This window comes from Oenanthe melanoleuca, chromosome 13, assembly GCF_029582105.1.
Source record: "Oenanthe melanoleuca isolate GR-GAL-2019-014 chromosome 13, OMel1.0, whole genome shotgun sequence".
NCBI classification, from domain to species: Eukaryota; Metazoa; Chordata; class Aves; order Passeriformes; family Muscicapidae; genus Oenanthe; species Oenanthe melanoleuca.
In genome coordinates, this window is record NC_079347.1 from 8,351,290 (window position 1) to 8,379,236 (window position 27,947).

The 27,947-nt window shown below is 52.9% G+C and overlaps 2 protein-coding genes across 3 annotated transcripts; both read left to right on the forward strand.

Moving 5' to 3' along the window:
- The first annotated feature begins 1,264 nt into the window (after positions 1 to 1,264).
- Positions 1,265 to 5,937, forward strand: LOC130258876 (protein FAM133-like). 2 transcript variants are annotated; one of them, XM_056502613.1, is made up of 5 exons: positions 1,265 to 2,689; positions 4,693 to 4,771; positions 4,856 to 4,986; positions 5,571 to 5,633; positions 5,768 to 5,934. In XM_056502613.1, the coding sequence occupies exons 2-5, from the start codon at positions 4,753 to 4,755 to the stop codon at positions 5,810 to 5,812; spliced, it is 258 nt and encodes an 85-aa protein (XP_056358588.1). In that variant the 5' UTR covers positions 1,265 to 2,689; positions 4,693 to 4,752; the 3' UTR covers positions 5,813 to 5,934. The 2 variants fall into 2 exon arrangements, with proteins under 2 accessions (XP_056358588.1, XP_056358587.1); XM_056502612.1 differs by lacking the exons at positions 1,265 to 2,689; positions 4,693 to 4,771 and having other exon boundaries at positions 4,802 to 4,986; positions 5,768 to 5,937.
- An 8,998-nt stretch (positions 5,938 to 14,935) lies between these two features.
- LOC130258872 (LON peptidase N-terminal domain and RING finger protein 2-like) lies at positions 14,936 to 27,364 on the forward strand. The gene is made up of 12 exons (XM_056502605.1): positions 14,936 to 15,432; positions 19,002 to 19,120; positions 19,531 to 19,653; positions 19,875 to 20,000; positions 20,640 to 20,772; positions 21,558 to 21,651; positions 22,737 to 22,851; positions 23,486 to 23,607; positions 24,256 to 24,414; positions 25,420 to 25,582; positions 25,668 to 25,814; positions 26,863 to 27,364. The coding sequence occupies exons 1-12, from the start codon at positions 15,069 to 15,071 to the stop codon at positions 27,034 to 27,036; spliced, it is 1,839 nt and encodes a 612-aa protein (XP_056358580.1). The 5' UTR covers positions 14,936 to 15,068; the 3' UTR covers positions 27,037 to 27,364.
- The last annotated feature ends 583 nt before the right edge of the window (positions 27,365 to 27,947 follow it).

The window sequence follows — 27,947 nt, forward strand, 5'->3', positions numbered from 1 at the left end:
AAGCCAAAATGTACAGGAATTTCAGAAGAGAAGAAATAAAGGTAATAGTGTTTTATGAAGCAGCAGCTGCTTTTTTGCAGATAAATTCTACTGACCTGCAGTGCTTTAGTGTAGAGTAGTTTAATAATTAAAGGAAATGAGGTGATTTTTTTTAACATGCAGACAGTAATTCCTTCAGTCATATGCCCACCTGGATTTTGTTACAGCAGCCAATAATCAAACGTGCACCAGCTTCATTTGTGTGCCAGTGCAAAGACTGCAATAGATAGACACAAAAACAGTTCCACAGTTGCTGGAATCTTTCTACACAAAGGATTCATCAGAATTCAGCATTCAACTGTCTGGAGGTCTTCCTGCTTGGCCTTGCCTTCTGTGTGAACCTAATGAGAGCTGACAGTAATTTGAACACTTCTGGTAGTGTTTGGGGAGGTGAGAGGTGGCTGAGAATAGATAAGAGTCAGCTAAGATGCTGGCAGTGACTTGGAGGGGGAAAAAAAATCTTCCACAATTGCTTTCTTTCCTTGGGAGTGATTCTGTTAGTTGCAGCTGTAAAAGCTGCTTCCTGGCAGCTGCTGTGGAAAGGTTTGAACCATAAAAAAGGCTTGGGCTTCCCAAGGATGTGCTCCCAGGCCTTGCCAAGCACCTTCCCAGGGACTCATTTTCCATTATTGAAACACGCATGGCCAGTAGCAGCAGAACCTCCAGCAGGATGAGCAGTTGTCCTCGTTTGGAAGAAGCAGCAGCTATGCTGCCACTGGTGACCCTGACTAAAGGGACACCTGTCCCAGGTCACCCACAAATTAAAGGGCTGACTCAGAGGCAGGAATGGGGGAGCTCATGGCAGGAGAGGAGCTCTGGCATTTCCTTCCCAGGTGTGTACATTGAATCCAAAATAAAGAGTGGTCTGTGATGATGTGACCTAAGCAGGGATGGGTGTTCTGTAATCAAAGGCTCCTTGGCACAGAAACAGAGGACAAAAGTGGCCTGTGCTGTGCTAATCCATGTTTTCTGGGAGTCTCCTGCAACAGCAGCTTGAGGTTACCCTGCACTGCTGTTTTGGGTGCTGGCTGGCAGGTTGCTTTCCCTCCTTCAAGGGCAGCTTTGTGCCCACTGCAGGGTGAGACCAGAGCCTGTGCAGTCTGTGGGTGGGACCTGGAAGTGTCCCTGGCTGTCACTCTGCTGTCCTGCTGCAGGAAGGTGCTGGTGGCTGCAGCCTGGCCTGCTGGTCAGGATGGTCCTGGTTCTGTGGGTGATGCTTTGTCCAGAGAGTGATGGCAGGGCTGTCCCTTGGGCTGTTCTCACTGGAGGATTCTGGAGGCATCAGAGGACTGAGAGCCCAGGTCTCAGGCAGGGAGTGAGCAATGCAGTCACCAGTTAAAAATGAGTTTGGGTTTGGTGTTCGTGGGGGAGGATCCTCCTAAGGTGGCAGGAGCTGCTCAGAGGCGTGGGTTGGATGCCTGTGCTGGTCCCAACACCAAACAGATCCTCCCTGCATCTGTTTTCATTGTGCTCCATGTGCACATCTCCACCAAATTCCCTGGCTGCACTGACCTGGAGGTTGTGTCACACTGGCACAGATGGGTTTTGTTTGTCCTAGGACCAAGTGCTGGCAGCAGGAGTTCCCTGGGTGATTTGTGTGTGAGCTGAAGCATCTCTGTAAGAGCCCCAGAGCTAATGATTGTACACTGGGCAGCAACAGGGACTCTGCCACTGGCTTGGCTGAGCTGCTCCAGCATTTATCTGCCCTGGACATTAAAACCCATCCCTCATTTCTGACCTAAACCTGCCAATTTGACTCTTGCTCTGGGTTTGGGGCCAGTGCTGGAAGAGGTTTAGGGCAGAAATAGCCAGGTTTTTAGGACAAGTGACTCTCTAGAGCTGCTTGCTCCCTGTATGGGTTACCCAGAGTTAGGTTCACTCTGTCAGAGGGGGCTCTACACACCCTGCAATTACTGTAAATGAAAGTCAAATGATTGTGGGAGCAACTTTGTTGTAGAGTTGAAAGCGTTAAATGGGACAAATCTTAGGGGAGAGCTAATTCCCTTTATTAGGTGGGGAAAACAAATTAGCTGTGTACACAAGCCCTTTCTGACACTATTGTTACTTTTATTATCCTGTACTGGTGCTGTTAGAAATGAGGGCACTGCATTAGAAGGAAGGCACATTATGCAAGTGTTTAGACCTGCTGGTAAGTGCTCTCTGCTGACAGGTATTTACTTAATGATATGTTGGAGTGAAAGCCAGGACTAGCATGGAGGGAGCTGGGAGTGCTGAGCTCTGCCTAGTCCAGCCTTGCCTAGAGCTGCCTGACCTCCCATCCATAGAAGTATCCCCCAAAGCCCCTTTTCTGTGCTTCAATCAGTGTCCTGACCATAGCACATTCCCAGACTGAGTCCCCAGTGCTCTCCCTGCTCCCAGACCTGGTCTCATGGATGTCTGCAGCCTTCAGAGCTGCCCTGACTCGCTTGCAAAAGGCTTTTCTGCCTCCTGTGCTGGAGGCAATAATGCCTCTAGTGGGTACCAGTGGGACTGGTCACGTTTCCTGTGTCATGTGCTGTCCATGACGGATGGCAGAGCCAGTTTTTCTGCTCCAAAAGTGGGGCTGGGGAGGAGACCGCAACACTCAAATACCCGGAGCCCTGCTTGCTGCCAGCCAGGCATCGAGGAGATCACTTCTTTTTCAGCTCAGGTAAGGCCCTTCCCTTTCCCTTATGCCATCCAGGGAATTTACAGACTCACCTGTGTGTTTTACAGGCTGGAGAACAGAGCAGGACAGCAGGGTGGATGAGGGTGCAGCAGGAGCATCCCTGGAGCTCCTGCTCCATGTGTTCTTGGGGATGGCAATGGGGGCCTGAGCTTTGTGGGAAGGACTTCAGTGCCCTGGCTGAGATGGGAGTGGGCTCATGTGAGCCTGTTGTGCCTGAGGGGTAAGGCCATTCAGGTTCATCTAGAAGGGTATGAATTTACAGATTTGCTCCATTAGAGCTCTGATCCAGCTGCACCTCGTGCCTGGCTTGGCTGTGGACGATTGCAGCTGGTCCATGGGGACCATCAGCTGGGTTTTGCTGGTTTGTCTGTCTGGGTTTTAAGAAACCAGCTCATCTGGGACAGGCAAACCTGCTGAGGCTCCAGAGGAACAGGCAAAACTAGATCTGCTGGTCCAGGCTGGGATGGTATGGGAAAAAGCTGAGCCCTGGCAGTCATCAGGAGCCAGTACCCACAGCAGGGGCTGGGGTGCACCCCCCAAAACAGGAGCTTGTCAGAGCCCACCCCTTCTCTTGGAAATGAGCAGGGCTGGTCCCCAGGGACAGAGGTGGCAGTGCAGGGGGGAATTAGAGGGGTTTAACCCTCCACAGAGATATTTCTTGGTGTGTGTTGGGGCAGAGATGTCCCTTCCCAGCCCGGGTTGCTGGACTTTGGTCTGGTTGCCCATCTCCTAGTGCAAAGCTTGATGTCCATGTCTGTGCCTTCCCTAACTGCTCCCCTCTGGCAGTGAGGGCACAAGGCAGGGGCATCCTCATGGATTTGGGGCTGGGCACACCATGGGGCAGCTTTGCTGAGCAGGACCTGGGGTCAAAGCATCACCTACACCTCCTCCTACCCCTTCCCAGGGCTGCCTTTTCTTTTGTTAATGTTTGATTATTTTTAATGATTTTAGATTAGAATGTGATTATTTTCAATTAGTAGTTGCACTTCTTAATTACGGAGATGAATTGGATTGCCATTCATTATTAATTAGATTTTAACTTTGCACTGATTACATCTTCTATCACCTCCCACACTCCTTTCCTTCCCATCCAAACTCCCTCTCCCCTGATGCCACCCCAAACCCCACTGCTCCCTGCTCCCCTGCAGCACCATGGGGGTTTGAAAACCTGCCTAGAAAATACAAATCAATGCTATCAGCTCAGAGGCTGCCACTGGCTCCTTCAAAAGGGCCAATAGTAACAACCAGATGAAGTCATTTTGTGGCTAAAACCATTAAAAGGAGGCATTAATATTCTGCTTCCCTCCATCACTGGCTAGAAGAGAAACTATTTCCTAATTACCTGCTGCAGCAGGGGAGGATCTGCTCTTCCCAGTGAGCAGAAGGGACCTGATCCCCTCACCCCTGTGCCCTGTTTGTGTCTGAGAGGGAGTATTTGACCTGCCCAGGTTATTTCTTAGGCTTTGTTTGGGCCTCCTATTTTTAAAGCAAGCTGTTTCCTTTCCTTTCTTTTCCTCTCTCACCTTTCAGGCACCTAATCAATTCTTGTGAGTTTTCTTACCTTTGCTCTTGGCTTCTCTGCTTGCTACTGTCTCCATCTCACCCTCATCTCACCCTGTCCCTCAGGGAAGGTTTCCTTTCTACTGGGGACCCCCCATACCTGCTTTTTGTTGTTTCTTCCTCATTTAATTTGAAATACTTCTGTAATTTGCACCTGCTCATGGTAGGGGGTTAAGACATCTCCCTGCACATTTGCCCTGAGATTTCCCTGCTGCCATCACTCTCCACTTGCTGCTTTCCTGAGCAGAGGGAGCTGCCTGGGTGGGCACAAGGTCTGGTCCTTTTGGTTTTTGTGCAGTCCACAGACAGTTTGATCTCCTTCCCTGCTGTTTTGGGGGGTAGGAATTCCACTGTGCCTCTGTGAAAACTGAATGTTTCCATCCCTGAAATACTCACCTTCCTCCACTCTCTTGTTGCTCCTTCAGGTCCTCTCTGTTCCATAGGTGTGACTGTCTCGTGCTCCAGAGCTCTTTGGCTTTGGTAAAATGTCAACAATCCTGAAATGTGAGTGTTTGGTGTGGGCCCAGAGGCACCTGCAGGGTTTGTGTGTGCTGGGTGCAATGAACCTTCCTCTGTGCCCTGCTGTAGGGTTTGGACGGGAAGATAAGGAGAAAGAGGAGAGGGACAAGAAAGAGGAGAAGGAAGAAAAGGAGAAGGAAAAGACTGAGGGAGAAAAAGAGAAGGAGAAGCAGAAGAGGAGGAAGAAGGAAGAAGAAAAGGTAGGGGAATGATGGAGTTTTCTGCAGGACCTTTTACATCCTGGCTGTAAAGGGAAGCCATGTCTGACCCATGACAAACCCACACCTGTAGTAGATGGAGCTGTGACAAACCCACACCTGTAGTAGATGGAGCTATGACAAACCCACACCTGTAGTAGATGGAGCTGTGACAAACCCACACCTGTAGTAGATGGAGCTGTGACAAACCCACACCTGTAGTAGATGGAGCTATGCTTCCACAGCCTAGAAATCACAGTGCCCATGGCTTTTCCACTGAGAGACAGCTCAGTGTCTCTTTGCTCCCAACATTCCTAGTTAGTTCTCCCTCCTTTTTCTCTCCAAGTGGGAAGCTGCCTGGTGTGGACAGCTATGCTGTCTGCACTGCACACACTGAGAAATCCTTGCTCTTGGCTCTGCAGGGCTCTGTGGTGCCATGGTCACACGTGGCTCCACAGCAGCACCTGTGGTGCCAAGCCTGGCTCTAGATACCCACAGGACCAGGAGTCTCTCTGATTTGAAGCTCTGGCTTGAACAGCAGAGTGCCAGGGTTCCCAGTGATGCTTGTCCCTCTCTCTTCACCCCAGCAGGGAGATGGAGGAGAGGACAGGAGCAGCAGCAGCAGCAGCTCTGACAGTGACTTGGAGGAGGTAACCTCACCCCCAGCTCCATGCTGGGCTCCCTCTTGCACCCCTGCCCTGTGGGGTTTGCACCCAAATACCTGGGATGGGACACCCAGCACTCCCCTCACATGCTGTCCTTTTTCTTTCTGTCTCTGCCCCAGGACCAAGGCATTGCCAAGGATGATGAGAAGGAAGACAAGGATTAGTCTTTCCATACTGGAGCAGCAGTGCACACCCTGGGCATGCCAAGGAGATGGAGATGGAAAGAGCAGCGTGGGCTGGAGGGCGACTGGGCCACTCTTGGCCAAATAAAGATGTTGTGATCTCCAAAGAGAAATGCCATTTATTCACCCAGTCACACTGCCTCCCCAGTGCTCTCCTCTGTCCCTCTGCAGAAGGAAACACTCAAGGAAAGGCAATGATAGGTGGGGAGCTGTGACCTGTGTGAGCAGGTTTTGTTCAAGACTGTGACAGAGTCAGGAGAGAAATGCTCTGTCTGCCAGGCTCTGCATAGTCCCTCCAGGTCTGGCATCACCAACATCCTCCCTGTGCCCTCCACGCCGTCTGCTGTGGGATGGAGCAGCGTGAGTGGGAACAGACGCCTGGTGCTGTGCTGAGCTTTTAAAACCGACTTCAAATTTATCAAAAACAAACGAAAAGCAGTAATAGGGGAGGGAAAAGCCCGACAAACCTCTCTCTTTTTGCAGCACTGACCCCAGCGCAGGGACCGCGCCTGTTCATCCCCGGACCCGCCGAGGGCTGGCATCGGGCGCGGCGCCAGGAAAATAAATAAGTGGGGAAAATTGGGAAAAATTACGAAAAATAAGCTGGCACCGCCATCTACCGGGAATGAGACGTCTGGCAGCGGGGCCACGGGTTTCATAATCGCTCGGCTGTTTTGTAATGCTCCTGCAGGGCTCCGGGGATAAGGAGAGATCATCGGGGACAGGGAGATCATCGGGGACAGGGAGAGAGCATTGGGGACAGGGAGAGCATCGGGGACAGGGAGAGCATCGGGGACAGGGAGAGCATCGGGGACAGGGAGAGAGCATCGGGGACAGGGAGGGGACAGGGAGAGCATCGGGGACAGGGAGAGAGCATCGGGGACAGGGAGAGAGCACTGGGGACAGGGAGAGAGCATCGGGGACAGGGAGAGAGCATCGGGGACAGGGAGAGCATCGGGGACAGGGAGAGAGCACCGGGGACAGGGAGAGCATCGGGGACAGGGAGAGAGAACACCGGGGACAGGGAGAGAGCATCGGGGACAAGGAGAGAGCATCGGGGACAGGGAGAGAGCATCGGGGACAGGGAGAGAGCACTGGGGACAAGGAGAGAGCATCGGGGACAAGGAGAGCATTGGGGATAAGGAGAGCATTGGGGACAGGGAGATCATCGGGGACAGGGATTCCTCATTCTGGCAGGGTCCAGTGGCAGCAAAAGCGACTTTGGAGGGTGACACAGGACCAGCATCCCGACCTACTGCTGCTGCCAGCAGTATTAGACCAAGCCCAGAAGTCTCACCATCAATAAAAACTTCAGTGCAAACTTGAGGATAAGTTCTCCCTGCTGTGTTCCTGCCTGGTTTTGTTTTTCTCAAGAAGTCTATTTCTATGAGTATTTTCTTGAGTAATGCAGATTTCAGGCAAATTCGAGATTAAAAGTCAACACTGCAGAGGATTTTACTTGGAACCACAGACTGTGGCTTTGGATGTTCTTTCCACGGAACAAATGCAGCCGGCTCTTGTATAAGCACAACAAACAGCAGGAAAGATGCTGAGGAATGTTGTCTTAATTATCCAGCACAAAGATTAAAGGGAAAACACGAAGATGGGAAAAACAAACAACCCCAAATGCTAAACTGGGTTTCAGTGAGCTGGTTTGGCTTCAGCAGGGAAGGATTGATTTTAACTGCCTTATTGTTTCATGAACCCTTGGGTGCATTAATGTAAAATAATCCTGTGTGGGGTTATTTTAGATATTTTACTTTTCTCTCTGTGCAAGTACACAGGACTCTTGCACAAGACACAATCTACTTCCAAATAGTAGATGGAGTTGCAGAATTTTACAGTCCCCTCAGGCCATGCAACTACAGGATGGGAATATCTTGGAATAAATTCTGTGTTTGGACATGAAAAGGGGAGGCTTTGCCTTTGCTTTTTAAGATAAAGGTTGGAAACCTTTCAAGCATGCTGTGCCAGACTCTGAGGTCAAAACTGCCTGTAGATGCTGACTTGGAGCTGAGAGTTGTAGCATCTTACTGGAGTGGGATTCTGCTTTCCAGCTGATAGGTATTTCATCTAAAAGCCCTGAAATTGTCCTTTTTCCTTTGTGCCCCAGCTCCCAAAATGGGTGGAGCCTGCAAATGCCTGTCTGCAGCTGTCCCCACAGCCATGTCCTTGCTGTCCCCAGTCTCACGAGCTCAGGGCCAGCTGGGCACTCCCTGCTCCCTGCAGTGCTGGGTGATGGTGAGCCCCAAGCCAGGCAAAATCTTCCTGTTTGCTGCTCGTGTTTTACAGTCCCTGCTTCAGGCCACTGCACCAAGCTCTCTGCAAACACAGTGTGTGCAGCCAGCTCCCTGTGGCACAAGAGCAAATAGCCAAACACACCCAGGGACTGGCTGTGTGAACACCCAGCCCTCTCCTCCGGCAGCCAAACCTCTCCATCCTGCCTTCAGCACCTTGCCCTGCACACAGCTCTCACCCCTCTGTGCCCTTGTCCTGCCTTCATAGAACTGGCCAAGTCTCCCCAAAAAGTTGTGGAGGTGAAAACCATTTCAGGTTTCCTGGTGTCCCTAATTCCTCATTGCATCTCAGCCCTGGCTTGAAGCCAGGTGACGTGCATGGGTGTGGAGCACAAACATTTGTGCCAGCCACAGGGATTAGGGCTCTAAAACACTTGGTGGAGGAGGCAAAAGGCAGGTGGAGCATCTGGCCTTTGGGGATGCTGAGGACCTCCAGTCACAGCAGTTCAGCAGCTGTCCTGAGGACACATCCCCCAGCACGACCTGTGTGCTGAGATGGGTGTTTGCCCACAGATGTGACAGCCAGCTGCTGCCAGGGCCTGAGCTCTGCCTTCACCAGGGTGCTGTAACCACCTCCTGCAAGGTTCAACCAGGGGCTCCTCAGCTGGCTGGGAGAGGAGCAGGGAGCACAGAGCTGGGCCAAACGCCCATCACCCCATCACACCACGCTCTGGAGGGGCGGAGTGGAACAGGAGACCAGCAAGAGGAACTGGCAGCCGTGGAGTTACTTAAGCAAGTCTTGTTTACACAAATTTATATAATAACTTTGGCTGGTCCTAGGGGAGCAGGAGGGGTTGTGCTGCCCCTGCACACACTGTCTGGGGGAGCCTGCAGGGATCCTGCACAGCATGTGGCTGTCTGGGGCCTCCTAGCACCAGAGATGGCAAGAGAGTTTAGGTATGGAGAAAGAATTGTTTCCTATACCATTTCATGCAGAGATGCCCCCATAAAAAGCACTTTTTCTATAAATGCCAACAATTTCAGAACAGAAAGGTTGGACCTTTATTTTGTGATGAGACTTTTCATCTTGCATCTAGGGGCTTTATTACAAAAAGTGTCCTACTAGGGAAACAAGGCTCTCTAAGGTAGAGATCAAAAAGAAATCTTTCCTCTGTTCCCAAGTGACCTTTTCCATGGAAAATTTCAAACTGTTTTTCATTCCACTAAAAAAATGGAAACAGTTAAAAATCCTGACTTCCCCAGAAAAGCTGATTCCTGCAGCCCTGCTTATGATCTGCTAATCTCTGCAGAGTGCTGGGCAGAGGTTTCCTATGAAAGCACTCTTCTATTTTTGAGCTGAATAAGAAGAAAAGCAAAACCCAAATGGAACTGAAGTCAGACAAGGGAAGGGTGTTTTGGAAGGTGAAATCCCTGCTCCTGCTTCCTGCACAGCACACAGACTTGCCCCTCTCTGTGCTACATCCTTTTAGAACTTGTCCCTTCATTCTGAATATCTCTTTGCTATGATAATTAGCAGCTAAAAGTTATAGCAGAGCTTTATTCTTGGGATTAATTTTCACTAAAATGATGCTAAAGATACACATCTTTCCCAGCACTTTTCTCTCCCCACCAAACCTCTCATGGATTCTGCATTTGCTCTTTCAGAAGAGCAGAATAGGCTCTTTAAACCTTGCTGCAATCCCTTCCTAAAACTCACAGTGGAATGGTGCCAGGCTGCTGGGGAAGGAAAACCTTCAATTTGCTCTGGCAGATCCACCAGGACAGGTTTCTGGGTGACAAATGTTCCGAGTACTAACAACTTGACCTCTTTAAGAGCCGTGACGCCCGTGCGTTACGAAAGGAGGAGCTGGCTTACCCAAACATGATTCACCTGCTGTTCAAAGTGCACCAGAGGTGGAGGCCAGCCAGCCTGTGCAACAAAAAGGCACAGACAGAAATATTTGTCTGCTCCTCCAGCAGAAAGCTCTGCCCAGGCTGTGAACAGGCCAGGAGCACACAGGCAGCTGTTTATAACTGTGGTAGAGACACAGCCTGAAATCCAGCCCAGGATGTGTTTAGGGCTTCATTCTGTCAGGCTGAGGGGAAGGGGAACTGCAGGGAGACCCTGGGAGCCCTCTGCTTTCTCCCCAAAACTTCAAGGTGCTTCATTCTCCACACAGTCAGACACGGCTTTTGGATGGAATTTGGGCCACTGTCCTCACCAAGAAGGACACACAGTGGTGGTGGAGATGCTGGAGCTGAAGGAATAAGGGGCAGGGCAGAGGATGAGGCAGTCAGACAGAGCCCAGAGCATCCCTGCAGAGCAGGCTCTGCCAGCTGCAGAGCCACCTGCTGCCACTTGCAGCCTCCTGTGGCAAAGCCAACAGGCAGCGCTGGGTGGCCGCCAGCCCTGCTGGCAGCCCTGCCTGGTGGGTGGGAGCCACACAGCAGAAGTGGAAAAAGGAAGAAATGAGGGAGGCAGCACGTACTCGCCTCTTGCTGAGGCCAGGAGCCAAGGCCACGAGGGCTGGTGAGAGAATGGGGCAGGGCAGCTGCAGGGATGGGCCACCACAGCATCACCCACAGCCACAGGTCAGGCACATGGACACACAGCAGCCTGTGAAGTTTGCAGCTTCTGTCTGACCCTGCAGCAAAGGCTGGTTTTAAATCTGCTGTCCCCATCCAGAAGATTAAGAGGGTGATGTGACCTCCAGGTCTGGCCCACTGAAATGCAGCTCCCTCTGGACACCAATCTTCTTGGAAGTGGTGGACCTTGCTGCAATGTAAAGTTGTCCTCAGGGAGTTTGCTTGTTATGACTTTTCCTCCTTTAATCCCTTTGTTATGTTATCCATGGGTTTAGGTGGTGCTGAGCAAGCCCTGCTGACTTTGGGCTCCTCCTTGAGATCTCCTGTCGATGGAGGATCTTCAGCTTCAATAGAAATACCAATAAAACAATTGCAAGGCATCACAGCAAGCTTACAGCATCCTGCACCACAGCCCATGTCCTTGTCACCATCCCTGGGCTTCCCCTGGGATAATGGAGACAATTCTGATCTGTTTTTGTATTCTCTCCTCAGGGGTTTGTGGTCTGTACATGACTGCCCATGCTGTGGAAAAAGACATCTCCATCTATTTTATGTGCTGCTTCCAAGAGTGAGAGATAATGTTCTGCCAACCTCTTTGCCAAGATGTTTGGCTCGAGAGACTAAAATGAGCCAGATACAGATCTGGATTCTCCTGCTGTGACTCTCCAGTTTCCAGGAGTTCAGGCATAAGCCTGGTTACATGAGCAATGAGATAACATTACTTTGCAGCTGTCTGTCCCACCAATCCATGTGAAAGTCAACTCATTTCTCTAGGAATGATGCTGCCTCAGGCAAAGCCTGTATGAGTCAGAAGGAAAAAATATTAAAGTTTTCTTAATTCCCTGACCCTGTTTACATCTGATCCTCTGTAGTCAGAAGAGTCAGAGTCAGGACCTCTCTGAGCACTCAGGCAGCAGAGTTTCAGGACTTGGGAACAATACCATGTAATTTATATGATTGCTTCCTGCCCAGTGCCTGGTCAGAACAGTACAGAACTCGAATCCCAAACCTCACAGAGCACTGTGGCAGCCTGCCTGTCTCTGCCAAGAGAAAACCAGCAGCTCCTAACTGCACAGAGACCTGAGAGCAAAGGGGCAGGTCACAAAAGACGAGCTCAGGACAAAGAGTCTCCCACACCACCTGCTTCCAGTTCCTTTTGCTCCACTTCCCAGGAAAGGCTTTGAGCTGCAAGTGGCAAATAGGGAAACCTGGTGGTTGAATAACATCCTGGATCTAGAAATACTATGATGCAAAGAAAGAAAGAAAAAATTCCAGGAAGCTGATGTGTTTGTTTACAGGCTTGGGCGGGAAGGGGGGATGATGCAAATAACTCCCTGCATGGTACAGGCACGTACTGAGGTGTAAAAATAATTCCTTAGGCCAACTCTCAAGGCTTGCAGACAGCCAGGATCCAGCTGCAGCACTGCTGGGGCACAAGTGTGTCTGAACAAATCCTGAGGCTCTTTGCCTGACCACCCAGCACCCTGCCTGGCACTTGGAGATGCCACTGTGAGCCCAGTGTGGCCCCTGCTGATAGCAACACTCCCCCTCCTGGGCTGGGATTTTTCCAGGGATCTTCCCAGGATTCTTCTGGGATGCTTTCCTCCTGCTGGTTTAGAAATGGGAGAACTCATTTCACCTCTGTGCAACAGGATTTTCAGGTTTGATGGTGGTGGAGGAAGCAGGAATAGCAGCTTGGAAAAGGGGTCATGACATTCAGGGTGCATGTCGTTCCTGTTTACAGCTGCTTGTGGTGCCTTTGAAGACACCCTGAGGAGCACACAGTCCTCCTCTCTGCACAAAAAAAGGCAACACTGGGAAGGTGCTCTCACCTCAGAGCCACTCCTTAAGCTCTAATTTGTCAAAAACAAGTGTCAATGCTTGTAACAAGTATTTGTGCACCAAAAATGAGCAAACACAGCTGGTGTGAAATCCCTGATCCCCATGCTGGGCTGTCAGCAGTCTGGACAACATTAACGAGGCTGTGCTGGAGCCCAAGCACAAGTGGACGTGTGGCTGGGAGCCAGAGGAGGAGCTGCAGCAACACCTGGAACTCTTCACCCTGCACTGACCCTGGGACATTTCCCGCCTCTAAACTGAAATAAAAATAAAAATCCTGTTGTGCTTTGCAAATAGTTCCTACACACAGTGTGATCTGTCCTCTGTTATGCAACACGTGAAGTTCTCGTCTGGCCAGCAGAATGGTTAGCATTAAGCATTTAAAGCTTTTTTTTTTTTTTTTCTTTTGCAGTTATGTACTGAGTCAGCATAAACAGGGCAGTGACAAGAGAGAGCATTCGGAGTTCTGAACCAGCTCAGCTCTGGACAGATTGAAGAAAACAAAATGTTCTTGCACACTGGTGCTAATGAAGCCTGGTTTGTGATGGCCTCGTGTGTCGTGGTTGATTGATTTCAAGCTGCATTATGCAAAGGCAGATTATAAAGCACGTCTGCTCTGCTTGTGAGGCGCTGGAGAGCCCACACATGGTTGTGGAGTGAATCAGGAGGTGAGGGAAAGAATGAGGCAGGTCCCAGGTGAGCAGCCTGGTGTCTCCCAGAGGAACTGGCTGGGTTGATGGAAGATGCTGTTCTCCTCACCTGGCAAAGGGCTGCTGCTCCCAGGCTGAGCCACACAAACAGGTTATTGTGCACTTTGCTTCAGTGTTGGCTGTGGTAGCTAAAATCACCCTTGTTTTATGGCTCACGAGCCAGGAACGTGCCCTTCTTGAGGGGTAAACTGGAGACAAAACTGGCGAGGCCTCCCTGGTGGCAATCTTTGTTTTCAGTCAGTAGCCAGACTTTGATGGAAACTAAACCATGAAAGGAGAGTGTCTGGTGTGAATTACCTTTGTTCACCTGAGAAATGCCCGTGGGAGAACTGCTGGGGGAAGGGATGTGCAAGGTCCTCTGAGGTGGAAGAAGGGGGAGAACTAAAGACTGACCCTGCAGATGGGGACATGGAAAATGTCTCTTGCTGGGCAGAGTCCCAGTCAGACTCCAATGCTCCCAGCGTGACCACTGCCCCTAATGCCAAACTTAGCTTTTCAGGGCAGTGCTACCAAATGTCACCTGAGATTTCTCCAGTCCAGAGGGATCACTTTAAAAGATAACGGAGAAAGCAATAAAGCCTATCAAGCTCACATAAAATGCTTAGTTGTTGAGCTTTTAAAACCACTCTCGAGCTGTTTAATGTAATTGCAATAGATTTGGAAACAAAACCTGCTCCACAGCCCAAACCTCTGCCAGCCACTCCCTCAGTGGGGCACTGGTTCCACCAGCACTGAGGTCCCGCTGGTGATCTCCCTCCCTGAGCAGCCCTGCCAGTGTGTGCGTGGGTTTGGATTGTTTTTGGGGACACACAAATGAGCCCTTGGGGAATGTGCATCATCCTTATGTAAATTCTGATCTACTAAGCTCCAGAGCTGCCAGATTTCAGCTGGTTTTCTCAGCACCTGCTGTGCAAGAGCTGCTGGCTTTTTGCTGTATGACTGTGTGGTGAGGGGATGCATCTCCCTTGTGACACCAAGCCCATCCCGGGGGTCTGTGAGTGGGAAGGGGATTGTCCACATGCAAGGTCTGAATTCATTCAGTTTTGGGTAAATGGAGCATCTGAGGGAGTTGCAGTTTCCCGTGTACGCTGGAGGAGTGTCCCTTTGCCCCCAAACACGATGGGTTTCCATGGAGGGTAGTGCAATGTTGTCTAGCCTCACCAGCCTGCCCTGCTCCGGAGCACCACAACAGCCAGCACCCCACTCCTCAGGGACCCCAGGTATCCCGTGCCAGCCACACGAGCATCCCTGTGTACCCCGAAACACCCCCAGCACTCCGCACTTTGTCCTGCTTCAGGGGGCCCCAGACCCCGGGACCCCGTGCCCATCTGGTGCAGAGCTTTCCGGCGCACGGCTTCAGAGCGGCTCACCGCGCACCCCGGCTGCTCCGGAGCCCCCCAACATCCCGCCTCCGGGGATGCAGCGATGGCGCATCCCGGCTCGGGGGGATCGGCAGAGATCCTGCATCCCGGCTCGGGGCGATCGGGAGCGATCCCGCATCCCGGCCCGGGGGGATCGGCAGAGATCCTGCATCCCGGCTCGGGGCGATCGGGAGCGATCCCGCATTCCGGCTCGGGGGTCGGCACGCACCCGCACTCCCGGGTCCCCCCGCACTCCCGGGTCCCCCCGCACAGCCGGGCCCCGCCGCCCCTGGCCCGCCGCGGCGCCCCCGGTTCCGCGGGCTCCGTTACGAAACGCGGCCGGGGCGGGGCGGCGCGGGCGGCGGCGGCCAATGGAGGCCGGGGCAGCCCCGGCACCGGCGCCTGCCCGGGGTCCCTGCGGCGGGCCGGGCCGGCAGCGCGGCGGGGCGATGCGCGGGGCGAGGGACCGGCTTTAGGGACAGGGACAGCTCCCCCGAGCGCCGCCATGAGCGGCCCCAACAGCCCGAGCTCCCCAGCGCCCGGGGAGAGCCCGTCCCTCGGGCTGGACCTGCTGCGCTGCCCCTGCTGCCGCCGGCTGCTCTGGGAGCCGGTCACCGCGTCCTGCGGTCACTCCTTCTGCAAGCCGTGCCTCGGCGGGGCCGGGCCGGCCCGCTGCCCGCTGTGCCGGGAGCGGCTGGAGCTGCTGGGCGTCGCGGCGGCTCGGTGCAGCGTGGTGCTGTGCGGGATCCTGGAGCGATGCGTGCCGCCCGAGCTGCGGCTGGCCGCGCTGGCCGAGCGCGCCCGGGAGCGCCTGGCCCGCGGGGACGCGCGGGACGCGCTGCGGATGGCGCAGAGAGGGGTCGAGCTGGGTAAGGACCGCCGGGCTGGGGGGCTGGCAGTGCGATGGTGGGGTGCGGGCTGCGAGGGGCCAGCGCAGCAGCTCGAGAGACGGGCTGGGCTGTCGCAGCTGCGAGTACCGGTGTGGGTGACAATGTAGGTCACCGTGTCCCTGCAGCTCAGTGCGCTCCGAGCCTGCACGGTCCGGAGCTGGAAGACGTGGGAAGTGTTGTAAGGCAGGGCTGGTGGGGATGGGGATGGGAAGGGGGAACGCAGCTGCCGGGCATTTCTTCCATATCCGTGGATATCCCGAGGTGCTGTGGAATGCCCGGCAAAGCGCGCTGCTCATCCCCTGCCAGGGCCTGTGTCCCATCGGCCACGTGGGACAGGGGAAAGAGCAGCAGATGCTCACGCCTTGCAGCCCGGGCGGTATTTCAGGGTCAGAGGAAGAGCTCTGCCTAGGGGGTGGCCATTATGTAAAGTGGTTGGGACTTGTCCAGTCGGGGATGGACACGTCCATTCCCGGAGCCTGGCCAGGACACAGCTCTGGCGGAGCTCCTGTGCCAGCCCCACCGTGCGGGTCCCCACCAGCTCCGGCCACACATCGCCTGCAGGGCCAGGATAGGGCCCGGGGGTAGGGTTTGATCTGCTTTAATGTGTGCCTGTAAGTGGATTTCTTGGAAAGTAATACTTAAATAAAAGGGGTTATACAATGTGTCTGGAGCAGGGGGCTGGGGCGACGGAGGCAGTTTCCTTTCTCCGCGGCGTTTCTATGACAGCGCTGAGCTCTCCTCCCGCAGCGCAGGCTCTTATTCATCGCCTGCTGCGAGACAAGTGCCAGAGGTTCAGGGTAAGCCTGGAAACCAAGGGCTGAGCGGACCGGTCGATCCTGGTGCTGGCAGCAGAAAACTGGTCCTTTTATGCAACCTCCAGAGGCATCCGTCTCTCCCTGCACACCCTCCTTCAGAGTAAAGGCACATGCACACTTCTCTAGTGCTCATTTGCCAGGCTTTTGCCTGATTAGGGTGTACAATTACACATTTATTTAAAAATCTTTTTTTAGTATAAAGAGGAAACATTGCAAACTCTGTCCTCACTCTTTCCTGCACGTTCTGTTCCCCGAAAGACAGGGAAGTCTGGTTGAGGACAACAAGGAAATTGCAGTCACAGCCTGAGCTCCGGTGAACCTGTCCAGGGCTGCCAGGCTCAGCACGTGGGTGGTGCTTTCAGGATGTGTTTTCCAGCTCCTGCAGCCTGCAGCCAGCTTTCAGCTGCACAACTTTTTATGGGCTGCCTTTCACTTTGAAACAGAACCACTGATAAATGTTTGACCCATGGGAATGTTTATTTGTTGTTCAGTGTGGTGTGATAGGCCAGTCTGCAGTGCCCTGCTCAGCCCAGCCTGTAGAGCAGCTCACTTTGCTTGGGTGGAAATAAACTGTCAACTTTTTATCTTCATTCTTTCTGAGTGAACAGCAGAAAAATGCACTGTAATGTGTAGCACAGGAGGCCCTCTGACATGGAGCACAGAGGCTGGCGGGTCTCCGAGGCTGCCAGCTGGCTGATGGCCCTGGTGTGTAATGATATCACAGATCAAAAATAGCTGCAGCAGCAGAGAGATGCAGAAATCATTGCCCTGTTTTACACATCTGAGGTGGTTTTTTTTGGCCAAATCAGTCACTTTATTGCTGGGCTGTGCATATATTTGAATGGGTTTGCCCACTTGGAAAATAAGCCTCTAGACTTTGTACCTATTTGTTCATCCCTACCCGTTGTTAGGGGCTGGGATATTTCATCTCTGGATGGGTGCTTGTGGGACTCGGTACTGAGCAGCAAATTCCCATGTTTCGTGATTTGAGCCCTAAAATTGGCTAATATTATAAAGGAAAAAAGGATCCCAGGTGTTGCTCTGCTGCACAGCTCAGCATGGCCAGTGCAGTTTTTGGTGCAGGAGTGGCTGTGCCTGGCTCTGCTGCTCTCTGGGCTAGGGTGACACCAGGCAGGGAGCAAAGTCCCGCTGTGCTGCATGCTGGGCATGGGGACAAGGAGGCAATAGCCATGGCAGAGTTTGCTCCTCTGTGGTGAGAAGTGGTGGGTGCCTGGGCAGGGTGGCAGCAGAGAAAGGCAGGGAAATGTGCAGATGCTTCCTGCACCCGGCTGTCGTGGAGCTGCCAGTCCTGACCTGCAGTTTGCTGGCAGAGCTGCCTCAGCACCGTGCTTGAACCGGGCCAGGAGGAAATGCTGCCGGGTTTGGAAGTGCAGCAGAGACATCATCAACAGTGATGTTTCCTGGTGATTGCTGACCAGCTGCCAGCCAGGCCCACGGACCCAGCTTGCCTCTGGGAGAGCTCCTGGCTCTTCAGCAAAGTGATGCCCACACCACATTTGGCACAGCAAATGCAGCAGCAGTGCCTGGAAATGGTGCTGAATTTATGATACAAGGTTGGCCTCAGTGCCAGCATCCTGCAGGGCCACCACATGTTACCTGTGCTGGACCTGCCATCATCCCACAGGGAGCTGGGAGCCAGTGCACGACACTGGAGGCCTCCCCAGATGGACCAGGGAGCAACAAGTCCCCAACCCTCAGCAGCTTTGAGCTGATGCTCAGAGCTGGGGGAATACAGGGCTGGATGCACAGACCTGTTACCTGAGCTGGAGCACCAGCACTGCACTGCATGTAGGTCACCTCCACGAGCTATGATACAATGGGGTGGGTCTGGGCATCTCTGCAGTTCAAACCCAAAACATTACCACACCTGGTTACTCCATGTGTGTGGGCTCTTGGGGTGCTGCTTCCTTGCTCTCCCTGACATCCCCCAACCCAGTTCTGCCACTGGCAGTGCTGATAGGAAGGAAGGTCTTTATGTAGTTTTCCAAGGCAGGAAAGAAGAGGATTTCACTGCCAGTTTTTTAGGAAAAGGCAGGATCATGTAATGCTTGCTGTCATGACTAGCAATGCCTGTGGGATCTGTGTCCCCCCAGCACCCTTATGTTCCACCAGTGACACTTTGCTGACAAGGAACTTGATCCTCAGTTTTCTTCCTCAGTTTTGGGAAATCTCAGCCTTTTCTGATACTTGGAAACCCCAGGTGGTGTGGTGCAGGCAGATTCTTACACCCCCTTGGCTTCTCTGCCCCAGGGGAGCAGTGACAGCCAGGTGGGTCTGGGAATCCAGGTACCCAGCACTGCAGTCCTGTTTGGTAACGTGTTATTGTGACTCTGCTGGATGAGTCACATCACAGAGCCTGCTGTGGCCACTGCCCTGTAGGGACTATGTCTATGGTAGAGCTTTTTAGCTGCATCCCAAAAAGATGGATGAAAGCCCAGATCCCAGCATGGCTGAGCCCTGAGGCAGTGATGGGGCCTCTTGGCTGAGGGTGTTTAGGGAAGATGGGGGAAAAAACAAAGGGAAGAACCTCAAACAATTTAAAACTGGGTATTTAGGGGAAATAACTTCCTTGCAGAGCTTACAAAGCCAGTACCTCCTGATGAAGAGCGCTGCAGGCTGTGCTCAGGGACACTGTGGTGGCCTCTCCCCAGCCTCCTCCATCCCCACTGCCTCCCAGGGCTCATCTGAGGAGTGCTCTCGTTTCTCTTGCAGCCCTGGACTGCAGCTCCCTGCGGCTGTGCCGGGCAGAGGCGCTGCTGGCGCTGGGGCAGCACCCACAGGCACTGGAGGAGCTGGATGCTGTGTGCAGGGCTGAGCCTGGAGAGCACGAGGTGAGTGAGGGCCAGCCCCACCGGCTGCAGCCAAATCCTACTGCACACGAGCAGTTTGCCCCTCTCCTCAGCTCTCCATTGGGTTCACCTGCTCAGAAATGCCCCTGACAGAGCCCTTGGGTTGCTAATCAAGGTGGCAGGTGCTGTGTTGCTCTCACAGGAGAGCTCTGGCACCTTCACTCCTTCTCCATCTCTCCCTAGGCTCGGCTTTTGCAAGTGCTGCACTTTGGAGAGCCCTGGGTTTTTAGGCAGATCTGATCAGGGGAGCAGAGACATGCCTGGGTGTTTTGGCTTGGGATGGGAGCAGGCAGGACAAAGGGCATTCCCTTGGGGCTGGCAGAAGAGCTGAAGGGACACATGCTCAGCTGGTCACTGTCTCATAGTCACCACATGGTTTTTCTGTCCTGCAGGCCTTCTTCAGGAAAGGGAAGGTGCTCCTGGAGATGGGGCAGAGAGCTGAAGCCCTGCTGGCCTGGGAGCACTGCCTGACACTCAGTCCCCATTTCCAGCCAGCTCGGAGAGAGATGGAGAAGGTGTGTGGGCTCTGCCATGTTCCTCGTGTTCCTGCCATGTGCTCTCACATCACAGGGACATGTCCTTGTCCTCTGAAAGACTCAACAGAGTGCTCAGCCAGCACAGATACCTCCTGCAGCAAGAGGAAGGGTGCTTTGGGGAAAAATAGGGAGCCTGGCAGCCCTCCCACCTCCCTGCTTTTTCCTCCTAGCATCCCCCACCCCTTGCTTTGTTCTTGCAGATCATCATGGAAGCTGATGCTCCTCAGCCAAGCACAGCTGCACACCTGGGGGATGCTCACCTGAGCTCAGCTGGTTCCCAGGCTGATGGAGGGAGCCCAGCACTCCCATCTTCCCCACAAGCTCAGGTAAGAGCCTGCAATACCTGAGTCTGCAAGGAGACTTAATGTCCCTCTGGGACATCCCAGTTGCCCAGTGATGGGAAAGGAGGTGTGATAAGGGGAGCTGTGCAGGACATGCAGCCATGCTTACCTGGTTGTGTGCTGGGATGAGAATCTGCAGTTAGTGGGGGTGGGAGAGCAGGTACCATCAGGGCTGGTGCTGTGGGGACTCAAGAAACAGAGGAGATTTTCTCTCTCTGTTCACCTCACTATGTTCAGAAAAAAAAAAATTTGAAAAAAAGAAGTGAGTTTAAATTATTTTTCATCTAAAAAACACATTTGAGAATAGTTCAGACCACTAGCAGCTGTTAAGGGAAGCTTGTATTTTCCTCTTTGCCTTCTATAAACAAACTTAGAAGGTTTGCAGAGAAGAGGGAATTCAGAAAATGGGCTCAGATACACCCAAATAGCAGTTGGTATGTCTGGAGAGTGAGCCCATGCTTTAACCATGTGGTGGGCAGTCTGAAGGCCACTCTCCTGCTGTCCTGCAGATGCCAGGTGTCCATGTACAGCAGCAGCCAGGAAACCTCCTGTGCCATCGGGCTTGGGACAGATGGCACTGTGCATTCAGAGGGTTTGGGCTCAATTTCATCTTGCTGTGCCTAGGATCAGGAGGGAGAGCTGGCAGATGGCCGAGGGGATGCTGGGTGTGAGCACAGCCAGGACACAGCCACCCTTCCCCAGCCAGGACAACGGCAGGAGCTGGAGACTTGGGCAGAGAGCCAGGGCCAGTGGTTGGGTGAGTGTCGTCAAAGGTACCACAGTGTTGTGTCATGCAAAATCCTTGTCTGAAATCCATTTTGGCACTGAAAACTTGGTGTTTGCTCTGTGTCCAGCTCAACAAACAAATATCCCAGGGGCACATGATGGGGCAGCTCTGGCCAGGACATTCACTGCTTCTCATGCACGTGAGGAGGATCCACCTGGTCCTCCTGTGTTGAGCTGGTGAACATACATCAAACCTTTGGCTCAGCTTGGTGACAAGTTCTTGCTAAAGCCAGCCATCCCTTGTTCCCAGTGTGGAGTCAGGGAAAGGCTTTTTTTTTGGTTCCCATGGGTTCAGATGGGTTTTGGTTTAGATTAAATTTCTGTGTGGGGGACAGGACATGCCATGATCTGGGGAAGCAGCACCTCCCTCAGCATTAACTTGTCATCAGTGTCCAGCCAGGTGGCTGCCACATACCTGGGTTTGCATAAAGCAGTGATGGCTCATGGCAGGTCTCCAGAAACTTCCATCTTGAAGCTTTTTGGGACACTTTGCTACCCAGTGCCTCAGTTTCCCTGCCTGCAAAAGGAGGAGATACCACCTTCCTCTACCAAGTACCATGAGACCCACTGACACATGAGCTATGGATGAACACAGATGGGTTAATAGAGGGATTTATGTTGCATTTCCTAGCAGTTTTGTTTTTCTTTGACACTTCCAAAGCACTTTGTGGGGCAGTTATGCCTCAGAACGAGGTCAGAAAGCAAAGATTAATTTTCTATATTGAAATGGGGGATTGTCTTCTCTTTTACCTCTAGGTGACAAGGAGGAAACAGCAGCAGCAAAGTGTACCCAGCCATGCCTTGAGGAGTCACTGAGCATATCTGACTTGGAGTGCTCCCTCTGCATACGGTGAGTTCTCCTGCACGAGAGCTTTTAGGATGAAGAATTGACACCTGATAGGTTTTCTTTACTTGGTGTGCATCTTTATTCACATCTTAATAAAAGCTCAGTCCTGAGAACTGCTGAGATGTAGGTTTTGGTAGATAAGAGGTAGATAAGATGGGACACCCTGCCAGGCTGCAGGAGCTCAGATCACCCTGCCTCAGGGTGCAGCATCACTGGGGCTGTGTCCCTTGGGACAGAATGTGGAGGTGGGGATGTTCAGTGAGGTCAAAGACCAAAAGCAGTGGTTGCCCTTTGTACCTGCATGCTGGGACAGGAAGGTGTTGCCCAGGGAAATTCCCTCCATGATGGGGACATTGCAGACCTAGAGGGGAGCATTTCTGAGCTCTTTGCCTGGTGCAGGTGGAAAAGGGAATGGGGCAGAGCCTGTGTTTGTCTGCTGGCTCTGGGCTGGGGAGGGACTGCCACAGGGCATGCTGAAACCAGGCTGTTGTTCCTGGTGTGTCCCAGCCCGTGGAGCAGTTGTGTAAGTGGCTGCTGGCAGAGAGCTGGGTGGGTGTTGCACTGCCAGACATGCAAGTCGGTCAAGGTCCTGCATGGCAGCTTTTTCCAGGTCTGTGCATGGGGGAGAGAGATTGAGGCTGCATCTGATCTGAATTACATTAATTTGGATCTCTTCTGAAAGAAGAAAACAGTGTTTAGGAGGAGACAGGACTTTCTCGAGACCTTAATTTAATTTCTGATCCTGGGGTTACCTGTGAGCAGCTTGAGTACTTGCTGCTGGCTCTGCTGCTGGAGCAGGGGTGAAGGAGGAACTTTGCTGTCACTGCCCTTTGGATTACACACCACCAGGGGTGTCTGGGGCACCTGGCAGGAGCAAGGGGTGCCATGTGTGTACTGATGGGATGTGCTGGGACTCCATGGAGACCCTGCAGAGCTCAGGCCTGGAACAGTTCTCATCTTACCTCATTGTGCCAGCCCAGCAGCCTGAGCCCAGACTTGCTAATTAAAGTCTCTCTCTGCCAGACTTACCTGTGCTCCTTTCCCTTTGTTGCTCTCTGCTGTCCATTGACTCTGATCATCCTTTGCAGGATGTTCTTTGAGCCGGTGACGACGCCCTGTGGTCACACCTTCTGCAAGGAGTGCCTGGAACGCTGCCTGGACCACCGGCCCAACTGCCCCCTGTGCAAGCAGAGCCTGAGAGAGGTGAGGGCACGAGTCCTGCAGGATGGAGCCCGAGGGAGAGCTGGGAGCCAGCCCCAGCTGCTGGCTGTGTGCCCAGGGCTGGGGTGGGAACCTGCACTGCTCTTGCATTAGCAGCTCCCTGGCGCAGCAGTGTCAGCTCCACTCACTTGGGAATGACCAGACAGTTGATAATTAAGACCAAGAGATTCATCTCCACAAGGTGCCACAGTGATTTAGTGAGATTGTAAACAGGAGAAGAGAGAGAGAGGGAGAGAAGCAAATGCTAATTACTTTAAAAAATGGAAATAGATGGAAAACCTGCTAGCCTGGAGATTTGATTTAATCTTTAATGAAAAGGGATTTGGATGAGACCATCAGGGAAATTAGGTTGTCATACAAGGAGTGCATCACTGTCAGAGACAGGACACTGTGTTGGAGGGGCCCTGGCTCTGAGCTGTGTCTGCAGGTCTCGGTGGAGCTGACATCCCATCCTGCTCCATGGCTCAACATCCCCCAATAGGTTTTATCCTTGACTTTCTCTGCTCTAAAATTGCCTTCAGTTCCAATAAAAGCGAGCGTGATTCAGAGTCCTGCAGGACCTCAGGGTTTCTTCCCTGATCTTCTCCAACCTATTTTTGGGTCTAATTCCTTTCAGTACCTGAAGGCTGGGAGGTACAGCCCCACAGTGCTGCTGCAGGACATCATGCTGGCCACCTTCCCCACACAGCTGGCTGAGCGCCGGGAGCTGCACCAGGCAGAGATGGCAGAGCTCTCCAAGTAAGCAGGGACTGCTCCTGTGTGTGTGTGTGCACATGGGGACTGGAAGGGGCTCTGAGAGGGCTGTCCACATCCCATACCATTGCTCTGGCTTAGTGCTGCTCAAGTGATGTCTGTCCCACCTCCAGAACACACTGCAGCAGTGCTGTGTGGGTGGGGATATGCCCCATGAGGCACCATGAGGGGGTGAGGGACCATCTTTGCAAGAAGCTGTTTTGTATGGAGAATCTGTCCTTGGTCTCCTGGTGAGGCAAGTGGAAGTTTTAAAGAATTCACAGAGCTCACAGACTGGGTTGGAAGAGACCCTGAAGATCAAAGAGTCCAACCCATGCCCTAACACCTCAACTAGACCATGGCACCCAGTGCCACATCCAGTCCTTTTTTAAACACATCCAGGGATAGTGACTGCACCACCTCCCTGGGCATACCATTCCAGTACTTTATCACTCTTTCAGTGAAAAACCTTTTCCTAATATCCAGCCTAATTTTCCCTTGACACAGCTTGAGGCTGTGTCCTCTTGTTCTCTTTAGTATTGCTCTGTGCTGGAGCATCACTTCTTGTACTTAAGGACACACCTGGTTTGACGCAGAACCATTGGGATGGGATTTGCTTGGAGAGGCATTACAGTTGTTTCTCCTGTCCCTCAGCCTGACCAAGAACATCCCCATCTTCGTGTGCACGATGTCCTTCCCTGGCATCCCCTGCCCTCTGCACGTCTTCGAGCCTCGGTACCGCCTGATGATCCGGCGGTGCCAGGAGAGCGGCACCAGGAGGTTTGGCATGTGCATATATGAGAATGGGAAAAGGTGAGCTCCTGGGCAGGCTTCCCCCTGCCCCAGCCCCAAATGTCTAAAATACTGAGTAGTTCAGAGAGATTTCCTATCAGTGCTGTCTCATAGCAGGGATTTGGTGCATTCCCCACGGTGCAGAGTGAAATGGGAGCAAGGAATGAGGCCAGCACTGGAGCTGCACAGAGCCAGTGCTGGCTGTCAAATACAATACAACACAATTCTTGGAACAGCTTCTCACTCATGATGTCTCTGAGCTCCATGGTTCTCTAGCTGTGACCTCCAGCTCCTCTTAGTGAGCACTGGGAAGAGACTTGATTGAATCTCTCAATTTGCCCCCACTTAGACATCTTTTTCCTGGGCCTTTCCCTGCTTTGGAGATGGTAATTTTAGGAGAAGCTGCTCTCTTGTTACCCATTAGCCAGCTCAGCCCTGTTTGTGTCCCTGTGTCCCTGCAGCTGCTCTCTTGTCACCCATTAGCCAGCTCAGCCCTGTTTCTGTCCCTGTGTCCCTGCAGCTGCTCTCTTGTCACCCATTAGCCAGCTCAGCCCTGTTTGTGTCCCTGTGTCCCTGCAGCTGCTCTCTTGCCAGCCATTAGCCAGCTCAGTCCTGTTTGTGTCCCTGTGTCCCTGCAGCTGCTCTCTTGTCACCCATTAGCCAGCTCAGCCCTGTTTGTATCCCTGCGTCCCTGCAGCTGCTCTCTTGCCAGCCATTAGCCAGCTCAGCCCTGTTTGTGTCCCTGTGTCCCTGCAGCTGCTCTCTTACCAGCCATTAGCCAGCTCAGCCCTGTGTCCCCACAGCTGCTCTCTTGTCACCCATTAGCCAGCTCAGCCCAGTTTGTGTCCCTGTGTCCCTGCAGCTGCTCTCTTGTCACCCATTAGCCAGCTCAGCCCAGTTTGTGTCCCTGTGTCCCTGCAGCTGCTCTCTTGTCACCCATTAGCCAGCTCAGCCCTGTGTCCCTGTGTCCCCACAGCTGCTCTCTTGTCACCATTAGCCAGCTCAGCCCAGTTTGTGTCCCTGCAGCTTTGCTGACTACGGCTGCATGCTGGAGATCCGTCAGGTGGAGCTGCTGGCGGACGGCAGGTCCTTGGTGGACACCGTCGGCCGGCAGCGGTTCCGGGTGCTGAGCCGCGGCCACAGGGACGGCTACCACACTGCTGACATCGAGTACCTGGAGGACAAGAAGGTGAGGGCAGGGCTGGGCAGAATCCTGGGATGCAGAGGGGCAGAAGCTCCCTACAGACACCTGTGTCCCGCCTGTCTGCGTTCAGGTGTCCGGGGAGGAGCTGCAGGAGCTGCAGAGCCTGCACGAGAGCACCTACCGCCTGGCCCAGCGGTTCTGTGAGCACGGAGACCTCACCTCCAGACACATCCTGATGCAGCATGGACCACTGCCTGAGAAGGAGGAGGACATCCAGGTAATGCTCAGAGGGAAGGGATGCACCAAGAGAGCCTCTGAAGCAGCCCTGTTCCTGCACTAACCACCCTGCTTCCCTACTCGGCTTCCCCCAGGATGAACAAACAAATCCAGTTTTCACCCTGTTACAGCATTTCTCATTCAGAGAGTTGGTAGGCCTTGTCTTGTAAAAATGCTTGATGTTTCTTTATGGGTTCTTTATGGTTTCTTTATGGTATGTTTCTTTATGGTAAACTGTTCTTGGAAACTGAGCACTGAGTTCTAAAACCTTTCCCAGAGTCTTTTCCTAAATGAGAACTGAGAAACTGAACTGTGTGTGTTTGAAAACACTTTGGGAAAAAGAAACCAAACAAATTGGCAAAGAGGTGAACCCTGCAGCTTGAGTCTGCAGTCTCCTTTCTCACTCTGATCCTTTAAGACAACCACAGCTGGGCAGAGATGAGGAGCTAAGAGGACAGGATCCAATTTACTTATTATACTGCTCTGACACTTCCAGATCATGTAGGAGAAAAAAAATCCCAAAATTTAATTTTCACTGCTTTAAGGAAGTGTTTCCTCTCTAGATTGTTATAAATATACTCTTGCTGGCTTGTCCCAGGCTAAGGCTGTCCTGGCCAGCAGTCACATTAAAATTACAAAACACTCACCTTCCTTCAGCTGAATTGAGCTTCTCCTTCTTAGTTTGCCTCAGGTTATAAAAAAGCTGTTTTACAAAACAGTGCCCAAACAGCTGTGCCTGCCTGGCCTGCACGTCACATCTTGGAGTGATGGCCAATATCCCAAAAACATAGGCCATGCAGGATTTGGCCTGTGTTTACTAAAAGCACCAGCTTAAACAGGGAATTTCATTGTCCTTTTAGTATAGACTTTTTACCAGCTACATCTGCGTGTGGAGGCTCCCTGGGGAATGCTTGTCTGGAAATTAACTTAGTTTGTCCAGCAGTTTTGAGCTTGGATGACAGAAGGGCTGTTCAGATGAGCACTCTGGCGGTGCTGTCCTGAAGGCCACCCCTGCACTCCTGACTGGGGTCTCTCCTGTGTCTCTGCAGGCTTCAGCAGACGGCCCGACGTGGTGCTGGTGGCTCATCTCCATGCTGCCCCTGGAGCCCTCCTACCAGCTGGGCCTGCTGTCCTGCACGTCGCTGCGCGCCCGCCTGTGCCAGCTGCAGCACGTGCTGGCGGCGCTGCTGCGGCCCGAGCGCGGCCCCCGCGGCCGCGTCTGACCCTGTGCTCCCCCCTCAGCTCTCTGTGTGTGTGTGTGCTGCTGCTCCACGGGTTGTGTGCGCTTTGAGCCCCCCCAAAAAGTGCTGGCAGCGACACTGTGCCGTCCGTGCCGCTCTGGGAGAGTTGGTGCCACCAAAGGCTGCAGAGCTGGCTTGTGTCTGCACAGCCAAAATCACCTGCTGAGTGCCTCCTGCACTGAGGAGGATCCTCCTTAGGGCAGAGGACTGGGTGCAGGGATTGCCTCGGTTTTGGTCCTTCTACTTTGAAAGACAGCTTAGGGGTTTTGGTAGGTGATGCTGATTCACACAGGAGATTCAGAGGTTGGGGAGAGGTGGCGTTGGGGAAGCAGAGAGGTTCCAATGGCTTCCCCCAGCCTTGGGAGATGATGGCTCTGCCACTGCTTGCAGCTTTGACTTAGTTTGTGTTTGAAACAGATGAAAGGTTAAATTTAACAATCTGAAACTCTTTGTCTTGCTCCTAACCACCTCCATGGCCACATGTGAGGAGATGATTCTCTCTGAATGCTCTCAGGTCCAGACATCCCCCTCCCACTGCTCTGCTCGGTGCTGTGCTGTGTTTGCTCACCAGACCCTTCCCCAGGACACTGCCAGCCACTCCCCTCACTGCTGTCTCCAAAGCTGTGAAGTGCCATGGGAGGGGGAATTTTGTCAGCTTTGGTGCTTTTCCCCCCACCCAAAGGCTGCTGTTCCCAACCCTGTCTGGGTTCAGGTTACAGGGTCAGACCTTGGGCCTTGAAGGAGCTGACAGCACAAGGGAATTAAGTCTGGAAGTTTTGTTGTGAAACTTTCTGCTCCTTGACTAATGCAATTTTCCCCTGTTCTGTGTTTTTTGTGAACTTTCTGCTTCCTCAGGAGAAAATCAGGATCTCAGCCAAAGCTGGAGCCTTGCA